This window comes from Accipiter gentilis, chromosome 34 (assembly GCF_929443795.1).
Source record: "Accipiter gentilis chromosome 34, bAccGen1.1, whole genome shotgun sequence".
NCBI lineage: Eukaryota > Metazoa > Chordata > Aves > Accipitriformes > Accipitridae > Astur > Astur gentilis.
The window spans coordinates 15,245,538-15,270,353 of NC_064913.1; the positions used below are offsets into that span (position 1 = coordinate 15,245,538).

The 24,816-nt window shown below is 40.0% G+C and overlaps 1 protein-coding gene across 2 annotated transcripts in view; it reads right to left on the reverse strand.

Annotated features, from left to right (window-relative positions):
- The window catches only part of ANKS1B (ankyrin repeat and sterile alpha motif domain containing 1B), a 427,589-nt gene extending 418,243 nt beyond the window's left edge, over positions 1-9,346 (reverse strand). For both annotated transcript variants that reach the window (XM_049792403.1, XM_049792402.1), the window contains exon 1: positions 9,208-9,346. In XM_049792403.1, coding sequence (XP_049648360.1) covers positions 9,208-9,341 — 134 coding nt within the window. In that variant the 5' untranslated portion in view covers positions 9,342-9,346. The remainder of the gene's footprint in view (positions 1-9,207) is intronic.
- Between the last annotated feature and the right edge of the window lie 15,470 nt (positions 9,347-24,816).

A 24,816-nucleotide genomic window follows, 5' to 3' on the forward strand; every position in this document is an offset into this window, starting at 1 on the left:
TTGAGATTCTGGGGTCAAACTGCTCATATTAATATGTTGGGGGCTTTAATGTGCAAAAATAACCTAGACACACAGATTCACTACTCATATGTACTATATCTATAAATAGAAAACATCAATAAATAGGAAACAATGACCCTGACAAGTCAGCAAGTAAACATGGAAGACATTAAACTCACAGTTAACTCTCAGAACTACCAGTAACAAACACACTAAAAAGTTACATCACAAAAGTTTCAAATTCTGGCAATATGCAGAGGGAAAATACCTATTTCAGAAGATATTCCAAATTCTAATTTATAAAGCTCTTTTTTTTTTTTCTTTTTTCCTTTTTTTTTTTTACCTTCTCTAAAAGGCATCTATTTCCTGGACACTTCTCACACAGTGATAACATGAATACTTTACAACTTAACCTATTCCAGCACTTGTCTGGCCTATGAAGGGTTAGGAAAAAACCCACACACCAATCACACCATTCTTATAGGAGAAAGAAATTACTAATGTGTAAACTCAAAGAATAATGTGATACTGATGTTTCTGTAATGACTAATATTACAGAAAAAGAAAAAAACCACAAAAAATTGTCCAACCTGACATAAAAGCCTGTAGCGATGCAAGAGGTTATTCAGTCCCAGCTGCAGGACTTCACAATGGCTTCGGCTGAATTTCAAGTGGCTCCAAGCAGCCCATTTCTCAACCCTGTCCAGGTCCCTCCTAATAGCAATTCTTCTTATGAACTGTTTCTCCCCAGTTTGGTAGCATCTAGAAACCTGCTATACTTGACATATTGCAATCAATACTGGCCTTTGAATCCTGAGGAAACCCTCTAGTAGACACCACAGTTTTTACTGTTGATCACAACCCTCAGAGCCATGCAGTCCAGCCAAGTTTCCACCGATCTCATCATCCTCTCAGTCCATAGCTCACTATTTTGACTGAAGGAGACTGCTCTAAAGTAAAGTTGAACAGCATTCACAGTTCTCCCCTTGTCCACAGAGGCAGTTATCTCATTGTAGAAAGCAATTAAGGTTGGTCAGGCATGAATTGAGCTTGGTAAATCCATGCTGGCTGTTCTCAATCACATTCTTGTCCTTTGTGTGCCTAGAATTTACTTCCATGAGGTTATGCTCTGTAACTTTCCCTAGGACTTCGGTTAGACTGATGAGCCTGATGATCCCAGAACATTCCTCTTGCCCTTTCTGAAGATGGGCATGACATTTTCCTTTTCCAGTCATCAGAAACTTCCCATGTTTGACATGATCTTTCAAAGATAACAGTGGCCTTGCAGTAACATTGGTCCCTTGACTTTAAGTGTTCCCCTGATCTTCCTCTACTGTGGGTAATGTTTCATTGCCACACAAATTTTGCTAGGTAGGCTCAGGAACCTGGGAAGTCAAACTTTACCACCCAAAAAAACAAAGCAGAAAAGGCAATGAGTGTCTTGCCTTTTCCATGTGCTTTGTCACTAGGTCTCCTGCCCCACTGAGCATTGGGTCCACATTTTCTTTCGCTGTCAACATACATACTTTTGCCCTTCCCATCCCTCACTAGTTTCAACTCTAGCTAAGGTTTTTCTAACTCCATTCTTGCACACTTGGCATATTGGTAACAAACCTCATGTGATACAACATCATGCATTTTATGTATTTTTCATGCATGTCTAAATTCAACCATTCAGGATTCTGCCTCTTGACCAGATAATCAATAGAGTACCTAATAGTAATAGTACCTAATGCCTACTACTTCTGAATTAATTCAAATCAGCTATAAAATACAAAAGGAGAGAAATTCTACCCAGATTTTGTCTTAACCTATGCTCCCTAACTGTATTGGCTAGATCTCCACTGGCTATAATGGGAACTTAGACACCTAGCACAGACATCAACACCTATAGAAAAATAGCTACCACTGGGTGTTTTAAATTGGAACCAAATTGCACTCAAGATGTCATTTTTAGCATTTTTCTTTCTTTAGAAAACGTATATGCAATAAATGGGAAACAGTGTAAAATGATTTTAATAAAAGCACAACCTGATGGAATTAAATCTCCCAGAACCTTTCTTATATTAGATACATGTACATTATTAGAAATTCATAGATGTTAAATTAGGTACAGAAGAGTTGTTGTATCACTTCTTAAATGCAAAGTGAACATACTGAAAATTCTGTCACCAGGAAAAAGTAATTAAAAAGTAATAAAAGTCTTCCCATAAAGGCTATAAAGTTCAAACAAAATGTATTCCCTACTTCCCCAAAGGATCCATGTACATGAAAATGTCATATTAGTAGGCAGGAATTAACACTGCTTATTATACCTTACGCATTTAACATTAAAAGTTGTCAAAATATTTTACCTGGAAGTAATAAAAAGGATTAGGATCTGTACTCTGATTGGAAGTGTCCAGCAGAAAAATTCCATGGCAGAAGGGAATTCCAGCTGTGGAACTCTTGTATATGTCACCTCCCCAGGCAAGCAGGATGAAGGAAGAGGAGTGTAACTGCACTCTACACTGTATTGTCCCTTAGGGATTATATACCAGTAACATAAATTAAAGCAGTTTATAGGATGCTTCAACTAGTGCCTGTGTCAGGGCAATTAAAAAATGGCCTAGAGCCATAAGCAGTTCCTTAATAGCTCATCCATGAATACCCATACAAACTGAAACTGAGGCAAATACAGAATTTACCTGTAGATTTTTAGAAACACGGTTATGTTCTTCTTTATCACTAGTGCAGTGACTGTGAAAATGCTTGTCTTAAAAGCATCCGTATTTGCTCATCATAACATTTCCAACCTTGACAAGTCACAAGATAGCAGACCTTTCAGATTACATCATTCTTCATTTTATTTCATTTATTGCCCCTCTTAGTTCTGCTATAACACTACCACTTAAAAGCAGCAATGTCATGTATCAATTTTAAAAATGTATAAAGCAGCATTAATTCTATTGAATTACCAAACTACTAAAATCATCAATGTCAGACAAGAGGGAAAACAAGATGGAGATCAAAATGCATTTATATGGTCCTCTGCAGAGTTAGACACCAGCTATCTAGTAGCTAAGAATTCTAGAAGAATTCTAAAAGAATTCTTTTAAGTTACAGACATTTCAGCTTTCTGGGCATTTTCCTTACCTTCTCCTTAACATGTTTGTAAAATTTCTCTTATTTTTTTTCCTGACTCTATTATAAGCTCCATCAGTCCTCCCAGCACTGCTACATCCCATATCTTGATCCTATCTATGGGCAGATAGTATGACCTCAGTAGAATATACTACTAGATCTACAGTTCTCCCTGGTCATTTTTTACATTTGGTCTAACATTTTAGAAAATGAATAGAATGTACACTTGAACAATACTCAGAATACAAGATCCGGAGTAAGGAGAAGTGAGAAGTTTATCCATGGAGATTAACTACAGAGCTGTGAATCCCAGATCACACTGAGTTCATAGGGAGGATTTACTGCACAAACTTTGGGAACTGCCTTGCCCTTAACAATGAGATTTCTACCAGATGTCCTGGATACTGCCCACATTGCTACCTTTACATATGGTAAATGTTTCAAACTTGTGAAGAAATCTAAGGAATTCCATAGATAAAATTTTGTCTACACTTCAATTGAAAGCACTTATCAGAAATAAGAATACAAATAAATCTAAGAAAGGTAGAAAATAACAAAATGAAGGTTAAGTTTTAAGAGAAGCTCTTACATTTGAAGGACAGACATGCAGAATCAAGGCAGCAATCAACTATCGCTAATACCAAACAGCACAAACTAAGAGTTGCAGTGATCATTAATTTGCATTTCATACTGAAAGACAAAAGGAAAAAAATATGTCCCCAAAAGACTTTTAAGTTTCCCACTCTAACAGGATAAAGAAGGTAATTGGGGAATCTGGGAATGCTTGTCTCTGCTTGGGACATCAGTACAAACCCCTCCATCTATTAATTAAAAGGAGTGTAACTAAAATTAGAAACAAGCATAGACTAATTGGATGCCCTATTGACCTGTATGTAACAAATACTTGCCATTTTATTACCTGTGCTGGTTGTCTGAAATAAATACCTTCTAACAAAGAAACAAGTGACCTCAGAAGTATGTAAGCTCAGAACCCTGCTACTGCAAGCCTCATATAATACAGTCTCTTTATAAAATCAACCTAAGAAAGTTTCTTTTACTTTAAACAACGCTATTTGTAATGAAAAACAGAACTAGTGCCTTTATTTTTGTTGATAAGGTGATCCATTTGTTATTTAAATTATAACATGAAAACAACTTTGTTAAAATTTTAACTAAAGCTTCATAAAGTATTTCCGTATTTTAAATACTTTCTGCTCTACAAGCCATATCCAAGTGTGATCTGATTTTGCGCAGGAAGCTGAATGAATCACAGGGCTCTGCACAAGGATAGAAGTAGATTTGTGTGGTTCTCAGCATGCACTGAGGCCATCAGGCTAAACTGTGGCTTTGCTGCGAGCAAGACACTGCTCTGAGAAACAGATGAGGAAACAGATTGCAACTCGCAGACTGACAATCTGCTTGCTGGGTTTCTTATACTTTAGAGGAAAAATATCTTGGGCCAGGCCTATACATGGTGTAGCTGCGCTAAGTAAGGACAAGCAAAGAATGGAGCCATTCCCTGCCACAGTCTGCCAAGTGTAGAAGGGGAAAAAAAGAGCTCCATGCAGGCTGCTCCGCCCTCCCATGCTGTGTAATGGCAGGAGCCAACAAAGAGCAAGAAGGGGCCAACTCACCCTTCCCTACTACTCTCTGCCAGTTCACATTAATTCATATCCTATCCCATAGCCCTGTTAAAAATCCAAAGCTCTTTAAACATGGAAAGTTTAAAAAGACTAAAAATTAGCATTTAATAAAGAACTACCCATTTTTCTTTAGGTTATAACACAAAAAGGGATGTACATGACTGCACATGGCAAAATTATATGAGGTCTCTGAGATACACAAAAACCTTCAAAGCTATTTTTCCTAAAACACTTTGAAAGAAACGAAGTCTGTCTCTGTCCAACACCGAAAAACTGGTTGGTCAATAAAAACATGTTATGTATATTCAGATAATCAAATTAAGTAAATTAAAAACACTGGGTTTGTTAGAAGCACATTACTCTTTTTATGTGTTAAATCATTCAATGTACATTTAGGGATTTGGGATGCAAGAATTGAATGATACATTCTGTTAGAGGGACTGTGGGATTTCCCTCTCAAGTTTTAAAGTTTATACTGGAATAACACAAAAGTCAGTGAAATAATTTAAAAATCTGTGAAAATTCTCTTTGCAATCTACTACACACCTAAAAACCACCTTTTTTTTTTAATATATGAAACAGAGAAAGGAAACTTTCTTTGCGCTTCGGTCTTCTAAACTCTGAATGTTTTACGAGGTGTCTCAAAACATCCTTGTTTCATAGTAAAAGAACAGATCCCAGCCCTGCACTAATTTTTTGGGTTGGAGACTGTAGCCTACATGCACATGTAACACAGCTTTAGATGTCCTAGTGTATCCCACCTGGAATTTAGATATATCTCCACAGGTCATGGTTCTTCGTTAATCAGCCCATGCAGATGCCTCAGAAACTAATGGGCATCTAAAAAGCCACTAAACACCTAGGTTGAAGCAACTAAATTACTCTATGCCGGGTGTTTACTGAGGATTATACTCGCTCTAGTATGTTGCAATGCCTTATGCTAACTTTTGCATCTGAGGAATTCACCGTCAGTATATTCAGCCACAATCTTTATATTCCAGAGCAAAGTATGGAAGTTGAGGTAGGGGCCCACAGACTGACCCAGAGCCTTTGAATGCTCATCCTGAACTGGAACAAGTTATACGGTCCACCCAAACATCACTGATCTGTTGTCATTGCTTTAGATGAATCAATTTGGGCATGAGGTCTTATATAGAATCTATTACAGATATCTGGGTGCATATGACCTCTTAATTAAGCATATATCATTTTTATGCACTTCCCATATGCTCTCCTTTAAGCATGTGTTTAAATCCTCATAGGAATTCATTCACATATTTATATGCGTGCTTAAATAGCCTTCTGGAACACTGTTGTCTTCCTGAACTGTTGTCATAATTTAATGTAATGACTTATAAGTTAGAAGTCAGCCCTTTAAAAGTTAGATAATTTACTCTGCAATTAACATCAATGAATAGGTTCAGCTATAAAACAACCATACATAGCTTTGCCCTATTTCTCCCCCAAGTGCCATAAAATACACCAAGAGTCAGAAAAAAATTGTCACAAAAATGTAAATAGGAGATCAGAGCTCAGATAGTTTGTTCCTTGTTTCAGATAACAATCGATGCACATTTGTCAATTCATGAATATTAAATTCCATTCACAAGGTACATAATTACTGCAAAGCAAATTTCCACAAAAAAAGGCATCAAGCCACGGAGAGTTCAGCCACATCAACTGAGTTGTCTCCAGCACTTAGAAGAAATCCAAAGGGATAGCGTACTGCTACTTAGACCAACATATCAGGCACAGTATTAGTCCATTCTATGCTGAAAGACTTGGACTTTTCCAACCAGATGCTAGGAAGAGCATTGCCAAAAGGAAAAGGAATGGCAACATGGACCTTTCTCACCAGAAAAGGACAGGTACGATTCTGGGGCACCATTTTAGGAACTGAGCGATAATTATGATAAATGAAACATCAGGAGTTACTGTCAAACACAATGTCTCCTAAAGATTCTATAAAAAGAAGAAAAATATGTCCTTATATTTTTTTCTGTTGATTTCTGTTAATTATAACTTTCAAAAGCAGTTTTTAGTCTAATAAACTGTATGCAAAAAATACTAGTATAGCTCTACTAGTACGCTACTTCAGTTGGTTTCCTGTTGAAAAAAATCTTCAGATCACACCCACCTCAAATTTAAACTTTTATACTGTACAATTATGGCTCTTGTACAACTTTGCTATTTTCAGTAAGTGTTGATTTCCTAAACAGGATCAAGGTGTTCGTATGATTTCCTTTCAGTACCTCCTTCTGTTTCCATGTGTTCTGTACCAAGATAGATCCAACCTTAATCTTGCATGTCATTCTGAACTTAATCTATAACTACTGGCATCAGTTATATCATACAATTTCTCAAAAAAAAGCTATGTTAAAATACCTAGCACATATAATTCTTTCTTAGAAACACTTTCTGTAATGCATAGTAGCTTCTACTTTGGCCATTCCTGGTGAAGTCAATGAAATTATTGAGATTCCCTCTAAAAATCATTATGTTCAATAGTGTGTTAAGATTGTGAATGTTTATGCATCAATCCATAACTGAATTGTTTTTAAATGTTTTCAAGTGACTTCTTTAAAATTAAAAATATTTTAGCAGCTGTATGCTAAATTTTTACTTTTAAGTTACATTTACAGAAGCTATAGCCATTCTTTATAACATTAGCAAGAAATATCATAAATAAAACAGTGCATGTTGTACTTTGCTTTACTTCTCTTTAAGCTAAGTGCACTTCCAGGAAAAAAAAAACAAAAACAAAACAACAAAACACTATGGTTGAGTTTACAACCTAAAATACTTAAATTCTGAGTAAAAAACAGTGACTGTCATGATCCACCTGTATATAAAAAACACATGGTCAACATGTTCTCTATACACAAAGTAAAACACTGCTGTATAATAAAAAAGAAAAACACAAGCAAATACACTCCCTCTGGATATACTGAACGTATGATATACAACATGAAAGTAACAGTGCAAGAATATAGCACAGGCACTAGCCCTGCAGAAAGTCACTACACAAATCATGGAGTAGAACTGGATTATAAATGGCTAGTCATTGCACTGAAGTGAACTTACTCTTGTACTTACAAAAAATGGGTATCAGATTTTAAGACGACTCATATTTTAAATCCAAAAAATTCTCTGGCATAGTCCTTGCTAAGCAGCCTATTCAAGTACAGCACAGAAAGCAATTGCACAGTGTGTTTGGATTTTGGTCAATGGACTGGTAATTAAACAATGGTGCAATAACTAATTGAACTGGGGCACCACAGAACTTTGGCAAACTATGAATATCTGAACTGTTGTTGTTTACAGCACCAAAACCAGCTTTAAAATAACAAGACCTTATGATAGAGCTTAAACAGGTGTAATTTGGACAGTTACACTAAATTTTCTCTGATAGGGAACACTGAAATAATATATTGATGAGGAGGTACTGGCAACAGAATCACAAATATATTTTTATTTAAGCTATTTCCATTTGTCTAGGCCTTTTCCTTCTTTCCAGGAAAAACAAACAAACAAACAAAAAACCCCAAACCAACCAACCAAAACAAAACCCCAGTTTATTCAATTTCTAGGTCAACAGTGTTTCAGTCAGTCCCCTTTTGCTATGCCTAGTGTAGTGTTGAACAGTAGCACTGGACTGTGTGCTGCAGACCTTCTCTTGTTCGAATACTGTCAAATGTCATAAATGCTTGTGATGATGCTCTTACTTAAGAGCACAATGAAACTTAACATCAAAGCCATGCTGTAGGTTGCCCAAGATATGACTAATGACTAAAGTTAAGTCCTTTCACCCAACATGGCCAGTAACCCAGTTTCACTCCACTAAATCCAGGTACCTTGAAAGTAACGCTGCTCTTACCTAACCTGCTCCGTAAGTTTTACACCTCCTCTGCCTTGATGGTCTCTCATAAAAAAGATTCCCTTTCTTTGTTTTGTAGGCTCATTACTACAGCATGCCTAATTTCTTCTGCAAGTGAGGGTAGCAACTATGGGTGAGGGTATGGGGTGAAGCTACGGCTTTTTACACAAAATTCCACAATACAATGCCTGGACTGCGATTAACTCTTCCACCTGTGATTAAAAGTAGGGATTTGAAGGTGAAATATCAAAGGGCAAACAATTAGTATATTGTGCATATTAGCCCAGCAATAAAAACATTAAGTTCTGCACCACAGCTAGTAACAGAATGAACGAGTACCTTACTGACGCATTGAAGGCAAGAAATTCAGTATCGCTATATTAATAAAATGACTGCCTGTGACTTTAAACACGGGCACACTTGTACTTGGCGAGAGAGTGAACGATTTATTGTTACTATGAAGGATGCAGGAAGGGAAAGGAAGATGAGAGGGGCGATGATGATGATGATGATAGGGGAGAGGAGGTTAACATCCCCAGGTCTGATGGGGAACGATGTCCCTACCTCAGTAAGCTGGATAAGGGAATAGCTCCAGATCCACTGCCCAGGATCCCTCCTTTCCTCCCGGAGAGGAGTTTCTCCACCAGAGCCACATTCCCAGTGCGAGCAGCCTCCAGCAGTTCCTGGTCCTTCCCCATGGTCAGCCACCGAGCAGCCCCCCACGCACCCCGCCGCGCACCGGCAGAGCTGCAGCCCGGCGGCCCCCTCTCCTCACAGAACGACCTCCCCCCCCGACCCCAGCCCCTGCCTCCGAGCGGAGCACAGCCAGATTCCTGCAGTCCCTTCCAGACCAACAGGAGCAGCAGCAGGAGGGAGGAGGAGAATCACCTCCTCCTAGTTTCACTGGATCATTTCTGGGTGGAGTGTGGAGGAGAAGGCGGGGGGGGGGGACACACGACACACACGACGCCAACGAGGCCAATAAAGAACCTCCACACACACACACGCTCCCGTGCACACACCCCGAGCCCCGGCCCGGAGGACGGAGCGGGCAGCCTCAGCCCCCGAGCCCGGTCGGGCTGAGGGAGGGAGGGAAGGGAGGGAGGGGGAGAACGACCCTCACGGACAGACGGACCGACTGACTGACTGACTGACTGACAGACGAAGGGAGGGGCGAGAGGGGGGTGGGGGGCGGAGACTCAGCCCTGACTTGCCAGGCCCGTTGCTGGGGCGACGCGGTTGGCTCTCTCTCACTGGCTGCCCGGCTCCGCCGCCCCGCCCCTCCCCGCCCTTCCCGCCCTTCGCTAACGGCAGCGCCTCGCGCTCCACTGCGGTGCCGCGGGCGGGCGGGCAAAGTGTGCGCGCGCGCGCGCGCGTGGGGGGGGGACGGGGGGGACGGGACGGGACGGCACGGGAGGGGGGGGCACGCGCCGTTCCCGCCTTTCGCCCCGTCAGGTGCATCGCCCCCTCAGTCCGGGCGGCGGGAGCGCCAGCGGGGCCGGCTGCTGCAGGTGCGCCGGGAACGGGGGGGACGGAGGGACGGGGACGGGCGGTTGGTTCTTCCCCGCGCTGCGGAAGGGGAAGGGAGGGACGTGGGTGCCGGGGCGATGGGGGGGGGGGTCTTCCCGCCGCTGGGTGGCTCGCTCTGCCCAGTCGAGGTGTGTGTGGGGGGGAGAGGAGCGGAGGGCGGGCTCCTGAGGGGCGCGGGCAGTCGGAGGGGGGTGCTGAGGGGCACACGCACACATATCCCACACACACATCACACACACACCGGCCCCGAGCCGCGGGTGGGTTTGAGGGGACCGTGGCGTTCCGCGTCTGTGTGAGGAGAGCCCCCGAAGAGGGGTTGGCGCCCACCCGGGGCCGCGGGGCTGGGGTGGGGGGGGTGGTGAACACACACGCTGCAGCGGAGACGGGAGCCCGGTTCGTTGGGGAAAAGCTGGCGGAGCCGAAAAGGAAAATCCGGGCCCCGCGGAGGTCAGGAGCAAAACCGAGTTGCCGGCTCGGTGGATCAGGCAGGCGGGACCGCTGACACCCATCAGATGCCAGGATCGTGGCTTTTTAGTGTTTCAAGGGAAGAGAGGTGAAACTGAACATATTTGGTGTCAGATCCGGTCATCCCTTCTGGTACTCTTGGTTCTGGTATGGGTTTCAAACGTGTAACCTTCTGAATCATATGACTTTTCCGGGCACCAAAATTAATCGTTCCTTACGGCTTTCGGCTGTGCTGAAAATCATCAGTGCTGGCCAACTCATAGGCACATCCTGGTTTAATGCACCATTTGGTACCGTGGATACGTGAAAAGCCAAATGACAGCCCCACATTCCTGTTTTAGTTTAGTGATTTCTGTAGGTAGAAGCATAAGTACAACAGGCAAATAAGTTAAGACCCCTTACTGTTCCCCCACTCGCATCAGCGGCACTCTCCCATAAACTGTGCTCACAAGATGTAAAGCACAGCAATGGCAAAATAACATTGTGGTAGGCAGGATTTTAATGTTATGTTTTCAGAGAAAGCATTAATTACTCCAGACCTGTGGTACGTTCAAGTCAATGGTAAGATCCTTGATTCCACAAATGATTGGGTTTAGTCCCTGTCAGTAACAGTTTTACAGGTGCTTTCATGTTTTTCTTAGCTAATTCTAATCTGTTAAAAACCAATAGAAATTTCTTTCTGGGGTCAGATTTTCTCTTACCAAGGAAAAAAATTATCATCCTGGAGACTTACTATTCCACAGCAACAAAACAGTATCTATTTTTTAGCTTAAAAATGTAATTTGCATAGTTTGGCACTTTCAGGATGCAAAATGATGTCTTCTCCAATGTTGTCAACAGGACACAGAATTGAGCACCGGCATAAAATTATTAGGCGGAGAGAATCTATACTACGGCTTTTCTGGTTGAAAGAGTCTGATACAAATAGCAATTTTAAGGTCTGATTCTGTGATCACAAGTGTTTCATTACAGTTTAAATAAATCACATGAATTAGGATTTACAGTTTAAAAGTCCTTAGTCACCGCAGAGTCACAGTGGAAAACAGTAATTTAAAGCTGGAGTAGAAACTTAACGTACCTTGTTACCAGCCACTTGAGCATTAACTAGTTCCAGAGAAGTTAGCCATAAACTAAGAATAGCCCTGCATTCTGAAGCTTCTTGATGTCCTCTGTTAAGGCAGACATAATTTCCCTTTATTTCTGCCTTGCGTTTGATTTTTGTATGTGATCACATGCATTGCCTGATAAATACCTTCTCACATGTATCCTTTGCATGAGTAGATTTCTTCAAGTTTGCTGAGAGCCTCTGAAGAGGTGCCAGTATTCTGTGAAGAGCTAACTGCAAGGCAGGGGTATGTGCATAAACCTGCACATTTGTGAAAAAATCAGATTGGAAGGAGATACTAAAGAAAACTCAGGTTTTTAAGAATTTGTATTGTTTATGTGGTTGGATCAGCAGATGGCAAATATGACTCAGTATAAACGTTACATAATTCTTCTTGGGAAAATAAAATCTCAAGACTGTGCTCTAATTGAAAAGATCATCCAGAAAGCTGTTGAAGAACAGTATGGAGAATTGGGATAGAAATACCAATGGAGCAGATGCATACAGTAGCCAGCAAATTCAGGAAGATTTTATGAGTATAGCAAGGCTCAAAACATACCCCAGTAAACCCATCAGCCTAATGCCCAACAAAACTGCGAAGGCCAAATAGAGGATTCAGTTTCCTTAGCAAATAGAGCAGAAAACAGTTCTTCTACCAATACGAAATGTAAAAAGGAATTTAAGCAGCATTATTTAGTGGAAGGGTTAAACATGGATAAATTCTAAGGGCCACTGAAGCGAAGAATTCAGAACATTGGTTGGTCTCTTTCCAGAGATGAAATCAGTAAGTGGACTGTAGTGAGAAAAAAAAATGTACTGAGACCAAGTTGAATTGTAAATGGTCAAACTTATCAGATCAGGTGGACTCCTTTGTGTTTTTAAATATCTAATGTTCTTTGTTGCTGGTAATATCAGGACAGCACTGTGGAGTGTTAAAAATTATATGCACGATGAATATGTTAACTAGACATAGAAAGTAGAAACATAGCTTTATAATTTGCAGCCGTTACAGATGAGAAAAATAATTTGTAAAACAGCCAAGATCTTTCAAAACATGGTATGCTTTTTGAGCAGTGCTGTTAAATACCACCGCAGAATTTTGATTCTATGATTTTAGTATTTGCAAAGACATTTTAAGTTATGACCACTGCAGCTGCAGTGTCTTAAGTGCCATCACACCTTCAATCTCAAAATTTCTCTTAACACAACATATGCCTTACCTTCTGTTTTCTTCCATTTTCTAAACTACCAGAGAAAGCAGTTTGCCTACCTAGAAATTCTTTAACTGGTTTGTCATTTGAAAGGACTGGGATTGACTGTAATAAGCAGGGACTTTTCTTAATGTTTTTACAATGCAACTGTCACTTGGCTTTGTTCTCATTTCAGGGTGACAACTTCTTAATTTCCTCCTCCTGCAGCCTTCCATGCTTAAAGGCAAATTAAATGGGTGCTTTCTAACATTTTGTGACTTTCCCCTCTCTGTTTTCAAGCAGGAACATGGAAGGGATATGAAAAGCTGAGTTGCAAGTATTGGAAAAAAACAAATCTGTGTGATATTGAAAATAGTTGTGTAGAACAGCAAACATATTAACATCATATTTCAGGACTGTCTGTAATCAATTCTCCCATGTAAAGATATAAGGAAGGTCTAAGATCCCTATTACAAATTCTGAGGGATATTCTGAGAGAGCTCAAAATGGTGGAATAAACCAGCAGATTGGTTTGGCAGTAGAAAATAAATCAGCATTAAATAGGCCTAATTATTATTCTTATTTCTGTACACCCATAGAAAGTCAGGGACAGAGGCTGCGAAGTGCCCAAGAGAAAGTGCTGTTTCTCATGCACCTAGGTGGCAAGAGTTTTTTTGGCTTGATACCGTCTTTTGCTCATTACAGTATATACATAGTATAAAAAAGACACAGCGAACTTCAAACAACCATGACTCGCCTTGCGTTTGCACTGCTCATCTAGGAGATACCTACGCCTCAGGCTCAGAGGCTGAGTCCAAAGCGGAGGTCCTGGGAGCACGTCTGAGCTCTTGAGGCCAGGCAGAAATGCCCATCATGTCCTGGTTCCCTGTCAGGGTGAAACCCAGATGCACATCAGCCTTCCTCTGATGGCCTTCCTCAGGGATGGGCTCAGAAGTTAGATGGGCACAGCGGACAGGTCCTTGGTTGAGATAACTGGGACACACCAGACTACTCACATGCTGCTTAGTTTAGCTCTTGCCACTGAAATATGCAAAAGGCCTTACCTCCCTCTCCACTGTAAAAGAAAATTGTAGAAACTGAAGGTACTAAGCCTAACTCATGAAGAATATAAAAACACAAAGAGCGCTATGGTTTTAAAGGAGCATGTGAATGCCTGGACTCACCAGATTAAGTAGAAGCTGAAGTAACATGTAAGGAAAAAGCCATTTTTGATGCCTGTCCTGGTTTTGGCTGGGATAGAGTGGATTTTCTTTCTAGTAGCTGGTATAGTGCTGTGGTTTGGGTTCAGTCTCAGAAGAATGCTGATAACACACTGATGTTTTCAGTTGTCACTGAGTAGTGTTTAGACTAAGTCAAGGGTTTTTCAGCTTCTCATGCCCAGCCAGTGAGACGGCTGGAGGGGCACAAGGAGTTGGGAGGGGACACAGCCAGGACAGCTGACCCAAACTGGCCAAAGGGATATTCCATACCGTGTGACATCATGCCCAGTATATAAACCAGGGAGAGTTGGCCTGGGGGGGTGAATTGCAGCTTCGGAACTAACAGGGCATCAGTTGTCGAGTGGTGAGCAATTGCACTGTGCATCACTTGTTTTGTATATTCCAATCCTTTTATTGTTATTATTGCCATTTTTAATTATTATTACCATCATTATAATCGTTATTATTTTCTTCTTTCTGTCCTATTAAACTGTCTTTATCTCAACCCACGAGTTTTACTTCTTTTTTTTTCCCTGATTCTCTTCCCCCATCCCACTGGTTGTGGGGGGGAAGTGAGCGAGCGGCTGCGTGGTGCTGAGTTGCTGGCTGGGGTTAAACCACAACACTGACTTATTCACGACAATCCTATCTCTGACTATACAATTCTGACTAGATCACACTTTCTGTAAACATGTACTTGCTTTCAGGCAAGTTGTCACGGTATAAATTTGTAATGGAGAAGAACATACAAGGAAATGGTCCCTTAGTAATGTTGCACAGCAGCACGACGCTGTCTCAGCATTTGCACTGACTGACCCCACTAGATCATTCTCATGGGGCTCCCAACACACTGAAGAGAGCAAGAAATTAAACCATTATTCTGTCACCCAGACACTGACCTACAGAGTCACCCGAACGTACCATGGGAAGTGTGCTGCACTCCCCAGAGGGCTGTAATGTCCCACTGCTCCGAAGTCTCCAGTACATAGGGGCTGCACGTTGTGTCTGCGCTGGAGAGCTGAGCCTCCAGAAAACAGTGATGGGATCGTACTGACAGTAAGTCAAATCTGTCTGCCGTGCCATTTCCAGCGCAATTGCGGTTTTGCTTTGATGGCAGATGACGAGATTAACTGGTATATCTATACATTTCTTTACATGTATTTCTTGTGTGACAGCAGGTGGGATTAGCAGGATAATTATTCATCCGATCCTGCTCTGTCATAGGTTTACATCAGTTTGCCATCAAAATATGCCTAAGCCTGTTTTTCATGCATTAGAGAGAAATGCAGAATCAAATGTGAATACCCATTGGTAAGAGCAGCATGCTGATTAGAAGCCCCAGTCCAGTGTGTGCTGACAGATACAATACAGTATTCCAGTTTTGCCTGTACTGCTCAATGCACAGCTTGTTGCAGTAAAAATAACTTGTTTCCACCTTTGATACATCGCAACCTCTTTCGGACTTTAAAATATTTTCCGCTTCTTATTTTCCCTTTAAGATACGTACAACATTGCCTACACATCAGGTTTTGACTGCCTGAAAGAAGGTTCATAGGGAAATCTCAGCTGAAACATGCTGGTGATGAGGGACCGCAACTGAAGGTACAGACAGCTGTTGAAATTGTGCACAAACGTTACCCTTCTGCTCTCAAACAGTAGCATACAGGAATGCCACCACAGGGGAACTGGCACTGAAAGGCAACAGCGTAGCTAGAGGTGTTCTGCCAACAGCTTCCACTCTGTGACTCTACTAATAGCAACTATTATATAGAAATATATAGTGGTAAATCGCTCCTCAGGATTAACAGAAATAGTTGAGCAAGCACTTGCACATCAGACATCCTTCAGGTATGTTTATGCTTGTGGACACACACTGTGATGACCAATAAGGCAAAATGTATTTGAAATTCCAACTGTGCTGCTCTGCAACACATAGCTTCAGACCTTGGGTCCAAAGGAGAGGGTGATTACTGGAAATGAATCGTGCACACAGAAGAAAATGGAATATATTTAGGTAATGATCTGGGAAGGCTCAGAACTGTCTATATGTATTTAAAAGGTATCAATCTCAGACTGAGAGCTGGGTGGTAAGAGGCTGATACTACTGGGAATAATAGGAAGACATTTGAAAGGAGAAATACATGACAAAAATACATGATTAATGTTGCAGTGGGAATTAACATGGAAGGAAATGGAAACTGTGCTGGTTTTTTTCCTCAAAAACCAAGTGGATATAGGGCTGCCAAATACACAGTGAAGGACAATCTTCCACTGATTCTCTCACTAGCTGTAATTGACCAATCTTTGCTATTTCTAATTTTGATTGTTACTCTTAACACAAATGATGCAGCTAACTTTGCACTGGATTCTTGGGTCTGGCCAGTTCTTTTTGAGTGAAGATAACTACTTGTGGTGAAAAAGTGGTGGTCGTTTCAACTACCAGGGCCTTTCTTTACAGGTCAAGTCCAAGGGGTTAACTCAAATTACAGTCCCATAAAAAAAGGTTTTTTGAAACAAATCAATAAATAAAACCAACTTGCCTGGACCAGATTTAATTCCTGAAATAGTCTGAAGGAACCTGAAATCTAACACTCATGAAATTAAAATGGTGAGGTGCGAGCTACTGTTTCAATTGGCCTTGGTACTAGATGAGTGGGAGGTAGCAAATGTGACGGTAATAAATTTAATGGGCTTGAAGGGGGATTTGGAGAACTTCCGAGTCTGGTTCCTGTGCCTGGCAAATTGGTAGACTTCTGGCTACATATGAGAGTGAAGATTCAGTACAGCTTCTGGAGAAGCAAGTCACGTCTCGTGTATCTATCAGAGTTCCTTGAAGGAGTCAAAGAGCATACGGAAAATGGCAGTTCAATCAATAGATTGTATTTAGCTTTCCAAAAAGCTTTTGACAAGGTCCTTACTGAATACTTCTAAAGAAACTAAACTGTTCTCAAGTACAAGGGACGATTCTCTTGTGAATGGACAATTGCTTAAAACGGTGAAAGTACAATGGAGGAATGGCCAGTTTTCACAATGGTGAGAGGTTTTCAGGACAGCTGTAGAGATCTCTCCCAGGACCTGCACTGCCCAGCAAACACATAAAGAGTCTCTGAAGAGAGCATGAAGTGAAGTAACAAAGTTTGCTAATGAAACAATAGGTTTCAGAATAGCTTGAACTAAAACTGACTATGAAAGAGTACATCATGGCATTGTTCTAGTAGACAGTAAAATAGGAGGTGGAATTCAACATTGATAAAAGAAAATAATAATTTTTCTGTTGCAACATAGGAGGGGGATTTTGGATTCCCCTTTTACAATGCCAAAACCTGCTGTTACATCTCCATAATCTCAAGTTATTGGGGATATCTCTATGAAAATATCCATTTAATGCTATATGGTAATCAAAATGACAAAAAAAAATTTGGGAATTATTAGGAAAGGAAATGAGCATCATTATGTCAATGTACAAAACCATTGTGTTTGCCCTGTCTCAAAAAGATTACATCAGAACTAGGCACGAGACAGTAAAGGAGAAGAGGCATAATCAGATGTATAGTACAGCCTTCATGTAGCCTAAATACACTAGGCCACTTCAGCTTTAAAGAAATGATAACCATAGGGAGATATAATAGAAGCATACAAAATCATAAGTGGTATGGAAAAGGTAAATATAAACCCATTATCCATTATTTTTTCCTAAACAAGAACTAAGGAAATACAATGAAATTGTCAGGGGACAAGCTTAAAACACATTAATGTATATTTTCATTCAAACATTTTAATTTAGAATAGGCTTAGTGTTGCTTTCTATTATGCTTGGTTGCGCATGGTCTTATTCTGATAAATCACTTTTTAGCATGGCAACTGCTACCTATGCATGCACACTGACAGTAACAGCACAAACAATAGGTACGTAAGCTTTGCTTATCATCTCACTAATCTATCTTGACTCAGGATACTGCCTTGTGTTAAGAGTGTAGTTTAATGTAGTCTTCATATGTAAATTTAAATACACAGGGTATTGCTTGCTATGGTTTTGTACAGGACAGGTACAACCACACAGTGATTCTGATGTTAAGGGTGCTTCTGCTATCTGCCAAGAGGAACAGTTAATACCAAATTTGTCAGAGAGTGGTTTTGTGAAGCTGATACTTTGCTCCCAGCACAAAATTAGGGCCCCTGACATATTTTACTTAAGTTAGCCCAACAGTAAAAAGGTTCTTTGTTCTTAATTACTTCTCCAAGCCCCACAAAACAACATTCTAGAGTGTTTATTAAAATTTGAAAGCCAGTCCTGTACTGCCTAGGGAGGGAAGTTATTGCTTTTTGCATGAGAGGATGTGGTTATGCAGTGAATTTCTAAACCTCATTTATCTCTTGTGTAACTGGATTACAGAGGAAAATATTAGCATGAGTAATTTGTTTGCTAATGTGACAACTCTCTCATTTTTGGCCTTCAGACAATACAATAGATTTTGGTCAAAAATATTAATTGGTAAAGTCTATGGCTAGACCAGCCAATTAATTTGATTTATGCTCATTATTTATCTGAACCAAAGGTGACTATCGACCCTGGGCAAAAAGCCCTACAAATTTTCATTCAGTAGGTAAGTTAAAGCTGAGGGCTCAGAGGCAGAAACATACACAAAAAATATTAAATGTAAGATAAATGTTTAAAGGATACAATAGCATATTGACCTACACCAGAGCATCAGTAGCAAAGGTAGCAGAAAGGATTACAGGAATATCCAGGAATTACCGGCATATCCGTGACGCTCTTCTAACGGGAGCTGATTCAGCAAAACACATTTAGGAATTAATCTTTGGATTCTTTTTCATAGGAAGAAAACTGGTACGGCTACTTGTGATAGATGTTCTATTTCCATATTCTATTAAGAGGATAGACATACTCTGCTATGGATATGCAAATAGGCTGGCATCATCCGAGAAAAATATGCAATAATTAATGCAAAGTAATCTTTAATCAAATAATTAAGTAAACCACAAATTGGAGCTAAAAAGATCCCCCTCTAATAAAGAGATGCAGTGTAAGAAAAGTGTATGAAACTGTATTAAAGCAAGGTGAATAACTTAAGTAGGATGAATAATTCAAGTAGGAAAATTCTTAAGTCACATAAATCTGGTAACTGCTGTGATGAATTTTTTCTTACATTTGTTTCTCCTTTCACACCTCTGAACCTGCCAAGCACTGTCATTTCTCGAAAATAGGTTTAGTAATGGCAAATTAATGAGCTTCTGTGACACCACTATTTTATCACATCATTCCTTTTTATGGTGAAGATACCATAAAACATTTTTAAAATTGAAGCAGCAAAATCTGGAACCGCTCAGTTTTATTTTTATGTTAGCGTTTTATCAAACTATTGCTTGTCTGAGCGATACCCCGTGAAGACACTACCCTACATTAGCCTAATACCTTTTTATGACGGGGTCTGTTTCCCCACCACTGCCATTTTAGCAAGGAAGCAACAATTCAGATCTGCTGTAGAAGCCAAGTCAATTTCTTTTGTTTCAGGTAGGATTGTTTTTACATCAAGTCATCTTTTCCAGTTATTTTGAATCTTTTAGTACACTTTGTAATGTACCTGATCTGACGTACATTGTATATACATGTCTTTGTGGTATCTAAACACTCATACCACCTCATTTAGTGTTCTGCATGTCTTCATTTATTGTGCATTTCTCTCTTGCCAGAATTTTTAAACTTTCATAAAAATTCTCTTTGTCCCTCCTTTCTACTTCTTTCTCTTCTTTAATATCACTCCATATTTCTCGCAGGGAAGATGACCCTGCTGGGATGGCTGTAGTGAAAACGTACATCATGCTCACGGCACGTCTGAGTTACAGCTCTGCCTCATCCTTTTTTGTGTGCAGCTTCAGTTATCTTCACCTCCAGTGCTTCAGTCTCCGGTTCTTCCGGCAGGCCCGTTTCTGATGGATGTCCGGAACAGCACTGTGGGCGAGATCTCACAGTATCTGATATAACTAAGTCTCCTGTTATTCATAAATCTCATTTTATGTAGGTTCTCCTGATTGGCGTAAGAAGTTTCCAAGTGCCCTTAAAGTGAAGGGACATCAGTGAATTGGGAGGCTGGGGCAGCGATACCCTAATGGCAGCGTTTGTCAGTTAGTAGCCAGCTACTACATACAGTATGGTGTTGCTCCAGGTACAAGTTTCTCTCACCAGATGGAGAAGAGAAAAAAAAAAAACCTGTTCCTGCATATAAATCACTAATCCCTGCTAGGTAAAAATCTTGCTTTTGACTCCAGCAGCTGTAGATTTTAGGGCAGGCACAGTAACATTAAGGATGACAGCTATTCAGCCAGATAGGAACAAGTTTTTGTGAATAAGGTGCCCAGAATTTGTTGTAGTGTATTGTTTTCCCTACACTTATTTCAAATACTCTCCCTTTTTTCCTCCTTCCTGACAGCAGTGACTTACAGTAGCTAAATAAGGGACATGTTTTGCATAATGGAAAGGCAAGAGATTAACTCTACGTTGTCTTTGCCTGTTGAAATATTTTGTCAGGTCCCATTTCAAGGAGTCTTTTTCAATCTTCTTAACATTATGACTTTGAAGGCATACTTTCCTGTTGCATAAGCTGAAAATGCTTCTGATAATCGCAAAGAAAGGTTTAAGAACCTCACTCTCAGATATCTCTTCAGATGAGTATCAGTTGGAAACTTAACTTGCAGTTTTCCATGAGTTACATGTCACTGGCTGTTAGTGATTTGGATGGATTTAGGATCCAGTTAAAGCAAACAGCTTTGATACTGCTTTGAAGAATTTCTCAATAACTGTTTGCAACTTGCTGTGTTTCTGACATTATTCCTGGATAGGAAATGAAATGCTGGAGATTACTACTTTTTTTTTTTTTTTGTAATTTTTAAGAACGCTGTTGTATAAACATTTTTAAGTACTCAAGAAGTCTGTAAATAGATTTTTTTTTTTTTGGTGAATATTGCAGAAATAGTGAATCTTATGTTTTAGATGAAAATGATTTTTCAGGACTCTTCCTGCCAGGTTTGACCAGAGAAGCCTCATTTCTACACCAAATTCAGTTCAGGTAAGCGGCTGTGATTGTGTTGGTGTCCAGTATATTGTCAAATTCTGCAACATGTTCTAGTATGTTGCATTGTAGGATGACACCTTAAAAAAACTCTCCATTGTTACCTATCCTGAGTTGCAGACTCTTATTAGATATAAAATTTAAAAATAAGTTGAAGGAACAAACCACATTAAGATTTCAGAGGAATGAAAAGACATCTGCTTTCTGTGCTATTTTCTCTAACTCTTTGACAAAAATAAAGCGACCCCATTCCTACAGTATATTTTATATAGGTTGCTTTTCTCTCTGCTTAGTCATTTTCCCTGTAAGTTTTTGAATAACCAAACAGGATATAAAAAGGAATGACTCCAGATCACTTACCACACACTATAGAGTTAATATAGACTGTCTTGTTCAATTACCATCTGGTGAAGGTGGGTAAGGTAAGCATTTGTAAAGGATACATTTGGTCATTTGCAAACAAACAGGAAACCTCTTTATATGCTGCTTTTATTAAAAATGAGTAGAATAAAATCAGAGGGTTTTTCTAGTTAGCAAAGAAATTGAACAAATAAATTGATGATATCAAGGTGGAGTTGTTCATCTATGCAATAATAGGAAACCCCAAAAAATTTCCTAAACTTTTTATTTTAACAGATGATGAAGCGCAACGAATATGATAAATGTTTTGCTATAAAAGGGACAATATGTACAAAAGTATGGTTTTAGAATTTATTTAAATGTAAAAAGGGGAAGAAAGTCTTTGTTCTAACAATGTTCAGGCAGTTCATATGATGTACTTAAAGAGGAGAAAATTAGTATGCCATAAAGAAGGCAGTAGTAACAAAGATAAGCTTTCTAAATGAAAATTGAAAAAAGCCCGATTTAAAATCATGTTATGAAACTCATCACCAAACGTTTATAAAACCCGCAAATTGTATCCTGACGTTTTCTAGTTTAACGAGACCGTTCGTGAGTCAAGAAACAAGAACTGCTGGTCCCCAGGAGGCAATGAAGCCCCAAGTGACTTCTCGGAGTGCCATCTAGTGCTGGCTAGGGGAGAGGAGTGCTGCTCACCATGTCTTCCTCCCGTTTAAAAGGAGGAGGACTGAAAAATTCGTAATTCTGAGAACTGGTTAAGCACTGCTTTTCTTATTAGTAAAACATTATCCATCAGGGACCTCAATATGATAATTTGCATTGCAAAAGTATTTTCCAGTGCTCAAAAACCTCAACAGTTACTAGAACAACGTAATTACACTGGGATAAAAGTATTTGACAGTTGCACCTTCCATGGCAATTGTGTATTAAGGTTTGCAGACAATGTGAGGACGTCCACGTTTGTTCCACAGATCAGTTGTTCAGAGGCGGCTTCTTTATTCAGCACTTACTGGCTCAGACTACCACTTCTGAAGTGCTCATTTGTTCATGTGTCTCAAATGTTTAAAATATTTACCAATTATCTAACTCAAATCAAATCATGGTGGTTTCAAACATACTCTAACCTAGAAGAACTGCACTAGCCAGTTCATGCATTATGCTCCACACACTACCAGCTCACTCTCGCAGAAGACACAGCATTAGTCCTTATCTCACGCACCTTATAAAGCGATCAGCATTTGCAATGGTTTCTTACCTAGTTGGGATGCATCTTATTTTTACTTCCAACACGATGCTCTCAGAAATTCTGGGGAAACCTAAGATTTAATACTGAGATTATATGGGGAAATCTTTAGGAAATACATATACTCCACTTCTGCTCATAGTAAAGTAAGTGATGGCAATAAAATGAAAGGCAGGAGATAACGAAGAAAGAACAAAATACAGATACTTCAATGTAACTGGTTAGGTATGGCTTGGGCAATGACAGAAAAAAACAAAATGACCTTTAAACAAAGTTAATATTTACCCATTTCAGTAGCTGGCAATATGAGAGATTGATCTTTTGGGGATGCAGAAGTTTCCCCTGATTCTGGGAGAGAACACAGGCCATCAAGAGTTCAGATGATTTTTGAAGATTCACTTCCTGCAACGTGTTTCAGCTAGCTAGTACTGTGACACACTTGCAAAGACTTTCCATAGTATTTGAGAAGGTGGAAGTTGCAAAAATATTTTTTAATATTAATTTTGAAGTGTTCCAAAAATACCTTTCATAACTAAAATTGTTCTGATTTTTTATATCCCAAATACACAATAGCCAATAAGCAAATTTTAATTAGTAACCAGACAATTCAAAGATAAAATGTCTAATTTCAAAGAGAAAATAATTTTAGAAATGTGAGGTTTTAAAGATTTATGTAAGAATGCTAAAAAATACATAGAACTATAACTACGCAGCTTCTATTTATTATTAAGATTTATGCTTTTTCTTAATTTGATTGAGAAACAGACCTTTTTTCCTCCAGCACAAGACCACTATACCTCGCGTTTCACTCTACATTTTTTGCATCCCTTCATACTGATTAACATGCTCTTTGTGCTGCTCATGCTTTCAGAGTCCACGTCGTTAACAAGTAACACGAGATGAGGCGGTACAGTGCCACACAACTAACCAGAGCGCAGCTGAGTGCCGACTGCCTGCCCCATTCGAAGCCGCGTGTTTGCCTCGGTACGTTACGGATGCGCTTCAGCACTACAACGCCTGCTGCGAGGGTCAGTGACAGATTTCTGCACAGAGGCAAGGAAACGGGGCGGCTAGTTAAGATAGCCAGTGAAAGTGAAGTAGCATGGGTTGGAAGAAAACAAAAAAAAAAACACCAAAAAAAGGTTGTGTTGCAGGACTGTCAAAAAACCTCATTTCCCTACCGGGAGGGATGAAGGAGTGGATTTCACAGCAGGTACCCACAACTTCATTGCTACTTAACCTATTAACGAGGTCATTTTCTGTTCCTACAATAGATAAAAAGCCATTGATTTATATCAACAGCTGAATCGGAATCTGACATATGCTCTAAAATTTGCAGATAGCAACAGTGAGCTGAAAAACTACTTCAAGCATTTTGTGATGACTGGTTTAAGAACTAGACCAATACAGGCACATTTTTTATATGGAAACCATTTTCTCCACTGTTACTTACCTGAAATCTGGTCGCTGCAAGGAGTTTGCTTCTGCAATACATTTGCACATTCTGTACTGTTGGAATTGTAGATGCTTGATAAAGTCTTTACCTTTATTATCACGTTCCTCTTACATTTATTATGAATTTATTATGAATAAAGGTAACCATTAACACGTCAGACTTGGGAATTGTTCTGTAGCTAGCAATTATCCTTTAGAAATCACTTATGATCCCAGTTTAAGACTCCAAGTCAGTTCCTAGGGGAGACAGTGTACAAACAGACACGGTTGATGGGACCAGGAAATAAAGGACTTAGGCGGGGGTGGGGGTGGGGCAGGGAAAAACCAAACCAAAAAAGCCGTTCCCTCCCAGGCAGTGCTGCGGTCCCCCGTGGCTACGGTGGGTTTAATCCAGGGACTGGAATACCTACTGTCATGAAGTCAGAGCAGGGACATCGGAGAACAGGCATCACCTCTACGGAGCTGCCTCTCCAACAAGCTTTTCACAAGTAATTCTGTAAGGCCACGTCATTTTGAT